The 12927-nt window shown below is 44.2% G+C and overlaps 1 protein-coding gene across 1 annotated transcript in view; it reads right to left on the bottom strand.

The window, feature by feature from the left end:
- Positions 1-212: 212 nt before the first annotated feature.
- The window catches only part of LOC109510666 (CTTNBP2 N-terminal-like protein), a 19932-nt gene continuing 7217 nt past the window's right edge, over positions 213-12927 (bottom strand). Inside the window, exons 3-7 of the mRNA XM_019861154.1 lie at positions 6436-6663; positions 6028-6135; positions 3558-3746; positions 1868-2038; positions 213-1648 (exon numbers count right to left, since the gene is read on the bottom strand). Of these exons, the coding sequence (XP_019716713.1) occupies positions 815-1648; positions 1868-2038; positions 3558-3746; positions 6028-6135; positions 6436-6663 (1530 nt within the window). The 3' untranslated portion in view covers positions 213-814. The remainder of the gene's footprint in view (positions 1649-1867; positions 2039-3557; positions 3747-6027; positions 6136-6435; positions 6664-12927) is intronic.

Raw genomic sequence — 12927 nt, forward strand, 5'->3', positions numbered from 1 at the left:
TATGTTTATATTTTATAGTTTATATTTATATACTTTTTGTCTTCTACTCTCTCTCTTTCATAATTTTGCTGCTGTAAATTGGGAATTTCTCCATTGTGAGACAAATAACGGGTTTCTTATATTATAAATCGTGATACCATATTGGTCTTGCACGTCTATTTTTTCACTCTTATGAAAGACCGTATGTGTTGACCGCAGTTGAAAATCACGCATCGTTGTTGCGTTTCATTTATTAAACCTTCCAGCACATACAGAAGAGGAATGTTATACAGTACAATGAGTGCACAGAAATAGCAACTTGGCTGTAATATTAATCTCTTCAAAATACATACATAATAGTACCGTGCTCATGACAATATAATAATGTGATCATCATCACTATATGTACAGTAAAGTTATTGTATAAAACTAGATTTCTATCATGTCGTAGGAAAGGAACCTTTATAAAAGTTGACTGTACTGTTTTATAACAATAAAAGCGGCATTTAAAAACTGCATATAAAGTTTATGAGTACAAATACATTAGGACAGCTATTAATCAAACATACAATACAGAAATCCCCCAAATATTCATGGTTCACTATTTAAATTTAAATTCACCAGTTCCTGTTTTTGTCTGTGGAGCCTGGATCCTCAGTTGTTTCTTAAAAACTGGCACTTATTCGTGGCTAGTGCCCTAACTCAGCATATCATGAGGGATTCTTGTATTGCTGTTTGAACAACCATGTGAGCCGATGCATATTTCTATACAGCCATAATAAATATAAAAATCATATATATATATAACAGTTTCAATAGTCTCATGAACAGTCTGTTAATTGGACGATAGCACCACATCCAGTTCTTTGACGCCATCTTGGGCGGAAGTGAGGCCGCAGCTTCCCGAGAGGTGGCCGTCATTATAATGGCTGCCCGACCTTGGGACGGCGGCCGGCGAGGGCGGGCCTTGAGCCAAGCCGGGTTTCTTGGGCGGGATGGGCGGAGGGTTTCCCCTGTCCCCCCTTGGGATTGTGGGCGAGCGGATCCCCTGACATGGGGCCGCCGCCCGGCTCGCGACGGGTGACAAGGGCGCGGCCAAGCAGCGGTAGTCGGTCCCAAAGGGCGAGTGGTTGGCAGCGGAGAGTTTGGGTGCCTGCTGCGTGGTGGTGAAGCGGGATAGGACTTGGGTGACAGTGCTGCGGGCCATCTGCTTGGTTGACTCGGCCGGAGGAGGAGGAGAAGGAGCAGGGTAGGTGCCGGCGGCATCTGGCTGGGCAGGTTCGGGGTCAGTCGGGGCCGCTTGGAACTTGTGGCGGGCGGCATGGAAGCGCTGGTTGATTCCGGCCTGGTACGAAGACCTGCAACCCGCCTGAGCGCTGGGACGTTTGGTTAGGATGGGGGAAATGCACTTGGAAGGACTCAGTGTCTGTTGATCTGGAGAATTCCCATTTGGGGGTCCGCTGTTAGGAGGATCGTCAGCCTCCGTCGCTAAACGGTGCCCGTTGACGTTTGTCTCTACGGTTCCTTGGTGACCTTCGTCCTCGTTGTGTTCCAGTTTCGCTTCTGCCGTCTTCTTTGTGAAAGGAACCTTTGTGGTCCACTGCTCACCTTCCTCTTGAAGGTCTGCCACCGCATTGACATCTCTCAGCTTCCTCTGAAGCTCCTCCACCTCCAAATAGACAAAAAAGATGTTAAATGGGGCGAAAGCAATCTGAAAAAAAAATCAACCTGCAAATTTGTTTCCCACACACAAGCAAAAACAAATCTGTATTACAATAAACACTATCATATTTCATATACGTAAATGTTTTGGTTTTATAAGTGAGGCTTACATTGAAATAAATGTAATGGCGCGAGAATGTTGATGTAGCACATGAGCGCAGCCCACCTGCTGCTGCAGTCTGGCGCAGTGCGCCTCCTCCTTCTTGAGTCGCGAGCGGAGCTGCTCTCGCTCCGTGTCAAACTCGGCCAACTGCTCCTCCACCCTGGCCTCCATCCTCAGCGCTCGCCTCCTTTCCTCCTCCAACTCCTCCTTCAGCGCCTGGCAGGCCTCCCGCTCCTGAGCGACACCCATAAAATGTGAAATGTGACATCGGGAAAATGAATGAATTCGCACCCAACCGATAGGGATTTTTTTTTTTTTTTTTTTGAGGCCGATGCCATTTCTGGTATTTGGCAGGAAAAAAAATATGATAACAGATTAATCGTCCGATTATTAAAAACATATACATAATATATTTTTGGTCCTTTCATGTTCACAACAAGGATATGAAGTACACGCAAAACATTTGACGGTTTTCCAATAATTTGCCCCTCAGCATTTATTTTAACTTTACAAGAGTGGAATTTTCAAGTTCAAAAACATGCAAAAAAAAAAAAAACAACAAACATTAATAGATGGAATTTAGATTTTGGTGAAAAATAAATGCCGTAACCTTGGCAAAATGATAATGATGTGACTATGTGACTGGAGAAACATTATGTATGTATGATGCCCTTTAATTTTACACGACGTCTTCTACCCCGTTATTTTCTTTGCCATGAAATGATGACTTCAAGATAACAACCAGAAAGACATTTCTCAGATGTCCTAATGTGTCTTTGACAGAGTTGAATTTTAAATATATGATGTACCGAAGGCAGCCCGGTGGCCAGTGGTTAGCGCATCGACCTCACAGAGGCCGTGAGTTCGATCCCGGCTCCGGCCTTCCTGTGTGGAGTTTGTATGTTCTCCCCGGGCCTGCGAGGGTTTTCTCCGGGTTCTCCGGTTTCCTCCCACATTCCAAAAACATGCATGGCAAGCTGATTGAATACTCGAAATTGTCCCTAGGTGTGTGTGAGCGCGGATGGTTGTTCGTCTCTGTGTGCCCTGCGATTGGCTGGCACCCAGTTCAGGGTGTCCCCCGCCTACTGCCCGAAGACGGCTGGGATAGGCTCCAGCACCCCCCGCGACCCTTGTGAGGATAAAGCGGATCGGAAAATTGATGGATAGGTGGATGGATGATATACAGAAAGGGAGAGGGTTCATCCAAAACGGAAGCCAAATCTTTACCATCAAGAAATGTTTCCACAGTCACGCAAATGCTAAAACGTTCCCAATTTTTTTTTTCCTGTTTGCTCTTCTCGATTTTATATGCTGTGGATTTAAGAACATGAACTATTTTTACATCTCCACATGTTGCTAAAGCTGGGAAGCTGTCAAAGAAATATCCCGCTCAGCAGCTTCTGCAGCACAAAAGTAATCACAAACACGGTAATCTGCCCATGTTGTTGCAAATGATGACGATGTTAAAGCCCAACTAGGCAATAATTCGGTGAACAGCATCACCGTCTCAGCAAAGACGCTGATTGGATTGAATTGAGTCAAACCGCCATCTAGTGGACAAACGGTGCAACGACATTCTGCGCAACTCCTATCCTGAACAGCCTTTACGGTCTCATGAGAAAGTAATAATTTATTATCTTTTAATCAGCAAAATGGCGGATTGTGATTTTGCCAAGGGCTAATAACAACCAATAAAATCGGCCAACCGATGGCTCAGTTGGGCCCGACAGAGAATATGGAAAACGGCATCAACCTTGTCCAGCTTGCGACCGGCCTCGGTGAGACGGTGGCCCTCCTCCAAGGCTCTGGCGCTGGCCCACTTGCACTCTTTGGCCAGAGCGCAGGAGAGCTGCTTGTGCTGCGCTCGCTCCTCCTCCAACTGATCCGTGACACGTCGCTGTTCTTTTTCCAAGCGCCGCACCTGGCCACGCTCAAATTCCAGCTATGGAGAGAGAAGAGTCACCACATGTAATGATCAGGCGTGTTCAAGGGGAATTATGATGGTAAATTGACTTTTTAATTGCTTGGAGGCAAATAGTCAGGTCTCTGCCCACCCATCAAGTGTGAAATTAAACCACCATGCCAGTCAGGTTTTTTTTTTTTTTTTTTTTTTTTTTTAAAAAAAAAAAAAAAAAAAAAAAAAAAAAAAAAAAAGTGAGGTGGTCCAGATTTTGCCACAAGGAAATGAGCACCCCCCCCCTTCCCTCCCTCCTCCTTCCCACCTTCCGGTCCTGTCCTTCCCCTGCTGCCTCCTGCTGCTGTCGGTCTTTTCCTGGCTAAACCGCCATGAGGAAGGGATAAATAATTAAATTCCATTAGGAAAGTAATCTGTCAATGTGAGTGAGTGAGTGCCAGTGCCCCTACATGACCAAAATGGGAGGGAAGTGGGTCGGCGGTACTTCGATGTTTGGATGTGTGCCGCGTGTGTGCATGTTTGACCAAAACAAACACTCGATAAGCCCAAAAGGAATCACTGAGCAAAATCTTATCTGTCTTTTGCTGCTTTAACTTTAAGAAAATGTGGCAGCGGAGGGCAAAGGGCGAGCGAGAGGACGTCACGAAACGAAGAGTTTTTAAATCTTGTTACATGGTTCAATTAGCTAGTGGTGGTTTTGATCAAGTGTCATTAATTTACAGGCTGGATGGGTAAATATTTCCCGACCTGAAGGGAGTCTCAGGGTCTCTGATGATGCCACAAAATGAGGCAAGATTAGTTGCTCCTGGATTTTATTTTTAAAAAGGTTATTAAAAGTCAGAGAATAAAGCCACAAAGTCAGCAAGTACGTAATCAGCAACTGCTCGCTTGAACGCAATTCCCTAGCTCCGCCCGCAAACCGAGTGATTGACTAGCATGAAAATATATATTTTGGAATATAATTATCATTTAAACGAGGGCTGAAGGATTTTGAAAAACAATATAATAATGCTATTTCGATTCCATTTGCACATATTTTTTAAGGTTCTCTTTCAAATATATATTTTTTAAATATATCGTGTGAACAATTTAGTGCTATCTAAAGGTGAACTAATAGAATGCAATGACCTCAGCTCGGAGCGCACTACAGTGTCATCCCAAACGATTTCTAGTATTCCCTCGAGTGACGAAATAACTGTGTTGCATTGCATACACACGCTGTCGTCATGATGTTGAGGAACTACATTTTCTCCTTCCAGGAGACGTAACAGAAAGATGGCGGCGAAACATGGCAGCCTGCTGTAGGGCAGGCTCGCCCACTGTAATATCCATCCATCCATTTTCTAATCTGCTTTATCCTCACGAGGGTCACAGGCGTGCTGGAGCCTATTCTGACTGACTTCGGGCAGTAGGCGGGATACACTCTGAATTGGTTGCCAGCCAAGCGCAGGGCACACATAGACAAACAACCATTCACACTCACACTCACACCTCGGGACAATTTAGAGTGTTCCATTAACCTGCCATGCATGTTATTGGAATGAAACCGGAGTACCCGGAGAAAGCCCACGCAGGCATTGGGAGAACATGTAAATTCCACACAAGAAGGCCGGGAATCAACCCTGCACTTCTGCACCAAACCAGTTGACCAACGTGCCTCCCACTATGTAGTATAATTAGAGATTACTTCACCTACGATTGTATAAAAATAAAATGACGAGGTGATTGAACATTTTTTGACATGTTATTAAAATCGTGGGTTTTTGAAATTCTGAAAATGTAAATTATTAATAAAGGAATGTCAGAAGGTGGCTCCCTTCTGACATTCTGACATCCGGTGGTCAACTGGTTATCGCATCTACCTCACAGTGCAGAGGTTGTGGGTTCAATCCTGGCTCCTTCCTGTGCGGAGTTTGCATGTATCATCTCGTGCAAGCGTGGGTTTTCTCCGGGTACTCAGATTTCCTCCCACATTCCAAAAACATGCATGACAGGTTCATGGAACACTCGAAATTGTCCCTCGGTGTGGTTGTGAGCGCAGATCGTTGTTCGTCTATGTGTGCCCTGCGATTGGCGGGAAACCAGTTCAGGGTGTCCCCCGCCTACTGCCTGAAGACAGCTGGGATAGGCTCCAGCATGCGTGCGCCCCTTGTGTGGATAAGCGGATTGGAAATTTGATGAATGGATGGAATGCCAGAAACTTTTTATGATGATATTCAAAACGTGGAAAAAAAAGCTGCCACAATGTCTTTTTTGAAGAGAGAAACAAGAAGATCTTTTCCAGCAGATGGCATGTGGAACATCTCACTTGCTGTTGTAAACGCTCCCGCTCCTTCTCCAGGATGTAGGTGACGTCGTCACCCTCGGCCGTGTCTTCAGCGTGTTTCCTCTTCTCTTCCTCCAGGTCCATGATCACCTAAAAAGGAGGAGACCGATAAATTAGGTGAGACAAACTCTGTCACGAACACGATCCCTTTGCATCTGAAACTCACAAGTAGCTCAAACATGCAACTCACTTTTATGCTGTTTTCCTTTCCATATTTTTTCATTGCCGTCTGTTTTAGAACCATGTGTTCATCAACTTTGGCAGTTGTCAATCACTTTGTACTGCACATTATTGCCACCTACAGCACTGTGGATGACTTATTCGTTTTGCATCTGCGCAAAATCAGTCAACCTGCTCAACACTCTCAAGTGTTCATGACGACAGACCAACCGTTCTGTGCCTGCTTTCCGCCGCCGCCAGCTGGGCCAGCATCTTCTCCTGCATCCTCCTACAGTGGCTCACCACCAGCTTGAGCACCACCAGCGGGTTGGAGGTGGCCGGGTGGTCCTTGCCCCGGTGGGCCCCCACGACCTCGCCGTCTCTCTGCAGAGCCAGGAACGGATCGCTGAGGTCGTAGCGGCCGTAGCGCTCCTGCACAAAGAACTCCTTGCGCTGAGCCTGATGACACAAGAGGTCATGATGTAGTACTTGTGGTAGCTGTGCTTCATTCTCACACGTCGCAAAACGGCAGCGTGACACGTGGAAGAAGCAACAGGTGGCGAGGGCCTCTTTCTGGGCCCAGAGCCAGAGGAGATGTCTTAAAGCAGGTGGGCCGGCGCCAAGATGCTTCGTGGCGTGAAAAAGGAAGGGCGAGCGAGTCTGGGGCGGTTCAACAAAAGAGGATCAGGAGATTAGAAACGGCATCCTCTTTGGCAGAGTGACGACAGAGCGCCTGATGACTGATAGCCAGATTATTAGATAAGTGGAGAGCGTCGGCAGGACGGTGGGTGGTCCGTCTTGCTGGTGCTGACTGATTTCATGCGAAGAATGATGCAGAAAGGCACTCAGCATAATCATCTGTTTACTATTCTGTGTGCAGTTTGCAGCAATGTACTAAATAAGTTAAAATACTTCGATATAAGAATAACCTTAATGCCTCACGGGATGAAGCAGACAGTTAACGAGAGACAGTGACACGTCAACAGTGAACCCTGTGTGTTCCTGGGTCCGTATTTAGTTTTTTTTTTGGGGGGCATTTCATGATTTTGCGGGAAACCTAAACTTCCATTATTTGCTCATAAAACTGCCATTTCACTGTTTTTATGTTCCGGCCTAATAGTATTGTTTTGGTGCCAAGGAAACAATTTGAAGTGAGTTGAGCAATTCACTTAGACAAAAGCAGTTCTTTGCTGCCCTCTTGTGGCATCTATAGGTAATTACTTGTTGATTTTCACTATTTGCGACACAGCTTGGTGCCTAATACGTTATGTGTTGAGGTTCACAAAGAAAGCCTATGCGTGATGTCACACGACTCAAGAGTCTTAGCGTATCGAAAGGAGGACTTTTTATTTGTCGTTTTTCCGTTATTCCACTGTGAAGAGTCTCGCCTCTCAGGTATGTAGCAGTCCTACCCCATTAAAAGTTAAAGGGGAAGTGCATTGTTTTTTTTATTTCCTTTCAATTAGTCAGGGAGGTCACGTTGAAAAAGGTAGGTGAGTAATTTAGTTTCGTTTTTTTTTTTTTTTTTTTTGCAAACGCGGCCCACGTCCTGTTCTAGTTCCCGTCAGTGTGCTTATGTGTCACTTTAGCAAAGATCTTAGATCAGACTTTCCATTCTGGGTGCTTGTGTTGCACAAGGACACACTTAGTCATTCCCGGCGTTCATCACTGCGGCGGTGGCGGGTTTGGGCCGGGAAAAAAAAAAAAAGTGACAAAATCTGTGCTTAGTCTGCACTCATTTCCATTAGTCTGCTCAATTATAACTCGAGGGGCTGTCTGAAAACAAATAGATCATGCATTTGAAAAATGGTTTGCAAAGCATGACGTGGATAAACCGATCTGATCCTTGACATTGAAAACCTTGGTAATCTTGTGCCAGGTATCGTTAAAAATTCTTTAACGGATTGCAAGATTATCGGTACATGATCTCCTTTTGTTTCGTCTAAGACTGAATGCAGCTGACGTGCGACTGTGTTCTGTGCGCCCGCTCTTGGAATCTCACTACAAAGCCAAACTATATAATGTCACTTTTTGAAGTGGACAGCTTCGTTGTAATTTATCGCTGGATCACTCGTAGCCATAGCTGACATGTGAAATTTCATATGCGTGTTTGGGATTTTGCACAAATGAATCCAATATTCCCTCTTGGTGGCTACTGCAGATTTGTGGGCCAACGACGAGTGTTGCCAGGAGGTCAGAAAAAAAAACAACTTCCTTTTCAACGCCGAGCAGCTGCAGGAGTGAATCATGAAAAGGGGAAAGAAAATGCAGCCGCCATAGTTTCACAATTCCATTTATAGTTGTGAGATATTCAACATCACCTCCTCCCCCCCATTAACCTCACTACTTTCACTGCATCCAGGATGCTTTATCTGTTTCATATTCAAAGCAAGAGAACAGCTCAAAGAAGTTGGTGATGTGTGGATGAAATTTCCCACGTGACCTACGCTGGCTTTCAACACTTTGTGAGACGGCCTACAAGAATTTGGGTTGAGTTTGTTCTCCTGATAATAATCATCCTTGTGAGCGCAAAGCATTCCTTAATGGCACTTCAGCAGAAAAATGGCAGGAAGTTTTGTTTTCACTTCTGTTTTATTTTATTTTTTTTTCAATCTCCACACAAACATGAATTCTGGAGATGGAAAATCTGAACTGTAGAGAGGACAAGGTGAATGCAAACATAATCCTAAAACCAATACTGGATCTTCTAAGGAAAAAAATCAATCTTTAACGTTTGATAGCATCTGCACATGACTGTACATTTACTTGAGCAACTGCTTGAATAATCTTGTCTTGTCAGAGTCGTTTTCATGCAACATCCTTTTAGATAGTTGCCTTGAGCTACATTCGGCTTGCTACGTTTATTTGATTGTATCCATTCTTGCTTGCGCGACAATTTCTTGCACTTCATCGGTGAAAATAGTGCTTCGCCCACTGTCGTGTGACTGTGTTGAACCAACCCATCGTAACTACAAGTGACGTGTGACTTCATTTATCAATTAAACGGAACCAGGCACTCACATGACCGTACACAAAGTCTCCGGGTCCCCGCAAAGGGCAAAATTTTCAAATTTATGCAAAGTATGGGAAAAGCAACCGAGGAATCAACACCCTTCGGAAGATGCAGAACACCTCTGGCCTCAATACCTCTGGCCTCACACAAAAGTTATGTTTACCTCAGAGACTAAGAAAAAAAACTGAAAAAATGTTTTGCGCTCTGATTGTACCGTGCAATAACTCCACTTCGATGGTGATAAAACACATTGTTGTTGTCTATGTCAACCCTGCCCAGTGAGCCCATTATGGTGTTTCACAAGTGCAAACAAATAAAATTGCTGAAAGACTATTTGTTGTGGCTGAATCTGCCTGAATTAAAATATTGGATAATTTGTATAAAATTGAACCTAGCGTTGCATTTCAATCTGAGTTAAATGACAAAGGCAGGGGAGCCACAACACACACACACACACACACACACACACACACACACACACACACACACACACACACACATCAACTCACAGTGAACATTCACAGCTCGTCACCTTTCAGCAACGTCATTTAATGGCGTTTTTTTTTTTCATTGTCTGCAGATGACTGTTCAACCTTTGACCTTCTTTCTTCCGCACAACGGCCGCATAGTACCGGTGGAACTTGGTCCGGCATGATGGACTCCTGTTTTCGCTGGTGAACTGACAACCGATGGTAACTTTGAAACACTGTTGGAATAAGCGCCAATCGAAGCGATTTTGGGCCGTCCTCCGGACTGCCACGGGCCCGAAAAGCAAAGAGGAAGGTAAGTAAGGAAATGAAAACAGCTGGAGGAGGAGCGATAATAGTATAAGAATGTAATTTTGGAGTGTATTTAAAGTGGTCCGAACTTTGTTCATGAATCAAATTGTGTGCTTGTTGACCTTGTAAAGAGTTTTTTTTTTTTTTGTTTTTTTTTTTATTGAGGGTCCTAAAATAGTGGTGACAAAATGTGATTTAGCGATGAAGGAAGCACGTTATAAAAAACGAAGACAGGTTGGTTCGGCCTGAAATAGCGATGCCCTGATGAAGACGGACTTTCGGGTCCGCCGCTGGCAAATGATGTAAGTTCAATAATGTGACAAATGAGTTTTATACTCACTAAACTATGGTACTAATTGACTGGCATCCTATTATTCTAAACTTTTGCAGGGGTGTCAAACTCATTTCACATTGTGGGCCACATGCGGACGAGATGTCAAGTGGGCTGGACCATTAACATTATACCATACTCTGCTATCAATAACCAAAATATCATGTCTTTCCTTTGTTTTGGTATAAAGAAGCATTGGCGGATTGATACCGTCTGCTGTGTTGGGTTTGCCTCAGTGACAGACTGGGACTGCTGTTTTCTTCTCTGATCAAAACAATGTTGTTTTCTACTCTGATCAAAACATTGTGCCCCCCCTAGCGGATAATCTAGGACTTGCATTTTATTAAAAATATTCATTCTGTGTCTTTAATGCAGTTTTTCATTTTTTAAATTATCCTGCGGGCCAGATCGAACCTCCTTGGGGGCCGGTTCCGGCCCGCGGGCCGTATGTTTGGCACCCCTTTTCTAAAGTAACAGTACTCTTACTTGAGTACAATTTTTGGATAGTCTCCCCACCTCTGACCTTGATATAAAATACCTCAGCAATCACAAATTTTTAATTTGCCATCGTGAAGTAGCGTTAAGACTGCAGTTGAATCCACAAAATAGTCAAAACGTATGAAGAAATAGTTGTATGACTTTATCACCACTCAAGTGTCCCCTGATATATAGTAGTCTGGTGTCCATGTTACATTTCATGGCTATGTGGCTGCTGTACAACATAGAGCAGTCATATTTTTAATATTATTAAAAATCAGTGGGCTGATGGCTTTGGCAGAGGTTGAAACTTGGTTTCAGTCGAGCTCCAACTCCATGCTCATGAGTCATTCCGCAGGCTAAGTGGTGACTACTTTCCCCTCAAGAGAGCATTTCTTGGGAATGATTAGACCCTCCAGAGAGTCAACAGTGGCACAGTGATGGCAGCCCCCGGGCCTGAATGGGTTAACATTTCACTGATGTTTATTTGCTCGCTTGGAGTCATCGGACACCCGGCGCGCTGGCTCTCTTCTTGCCTTAGATGGCCACGTCCCGGGAGGGAGGCAGGAATGCGGTCTGGAGGTCTAGACATAACACTCTGGAGTGCTTCAAACACTTTCGCAGAGCCCGGTGGATTAGAATAAACGTTTCCGCAGAGGTGTGGGCACTATTTTGCGGAATTTCCATTGCGCTTGCTCTCTCTTACTCCTTTTTATTAGGTAACAAAAACCTCTTAAATACACATGCGTGTGAGCCTCCAGCACAGCAAAGGACTGTGGGAAATAACCCGAGAATCCGTTAATTGAAACACAGCATTAATCCCGTTCATGTTAAGGTCTGCGCTGGCCACTATGGGTCAGACATCACACAGGCTTTGTCGCACTTAGTTCTCCGTTTGCCCATTAAAGCTCATAAGAAGCCTGATTTGTGCGGTTATGAGACAAGATCTCAAAGGATGCGCGCACACACGGGTTTGATTGGACAAGCTTCTCAATGCAAAGGGAACAACAGGAAATGGGAGCAGTTTATACAGCTACTTAGCCTAATTGTCTTGGCTTAAGATCAGCAACCGGACGCGAGTGTAAAAACTTATTGAAACGGGCATTCAGAGTCTTTGAAATGGGCCTATAAAAAGCGCACTGATTCAACTTCAACTGGCACCCACTGAAACTAAAACAATCGTGTCTCCGCTGTCCACTGAAAAGCATGCTCCATATTGTGATTTTATTGTGTTTTTTTTTTTTGCTGGCCAAAATACACCACTTTTTGAATTATTATTATTATTATAATTATTATTATGATTAAAATTTTAAAGAAATCATGTGACTAATGAGAGTCAGCACTTTTGAATGAAAAATGAATGGGCCTCTATCCAAATGGTGTGATTTTGTTGTTTTTGCTGTTGTTGTTTGCACAAACTGTTAACTTTGTTAAGGATCTCCCTAAGTTACTAGCATCCAAATTACGAACAGTTGTAGATACGAATAAACACTGACCAACCTTAAATGTTCGGAAAATGCCGTATTTTTAACCTCACGCCATATCATATCAGACTGCAGAAGATCTCTACACACATGCACGCACGCACGCACACACACACCCCCACCCACACACCCCCACCCACACACACACACACACACACACACACACACACACACACACACACACACACACACACAAATACTGTTTATATAGTCAAACCTCGGTTTTCAAACGTCTCTGTTCTCAACCAAATCAGTTTTCGACCAGAAAATTCGAGATTTTTACGCCTCAGATTACGACTGAAAACTGGTTTTCGACCAAACTGAGCAAACCCGAATACGCTCCTAGACTCCTCTCGGCTTCCTTACACGAAGAAGTGACGCTTCCTCGTGTAGCGTTCATTGTGAGCAGACGTGTTTGTTGTGTTTTACGCAAATCTGACTGTATTTTGTTATTTCTGCATAGTGTATTAGCCCCTAATCATAGTCTAATAAAATAGTGTCGGATTTTGAACAAATCACTTTTCGAACAGCCTTCTGGAACGGATTATGGTCGAAAACCGAGTTATGACTGTGTGTGTGTGTGTGTGTGTGTGTGTGTGTGTGTGTGTGTGTGTGTGTGTGTGTGTGTGTGTGGTGGTG

This window comes from Hippocampus comes, unplaced genomic scaffold (genome assembly GCF_001891065.2).
Source record: "Hippocampus comes isolate QL1 unplaced genomic scaffold, H_comes_QL1_v1.1 scaffold40, whole genome shotgun sequence".
Taxonomy (NCBI): domain Eukaryota; kingdom Metazoa; phylum Chordata; class Actinopteri; order Syngnathiformes; family Syngnathidae; genus Hippocampus; species Hippocampus comes.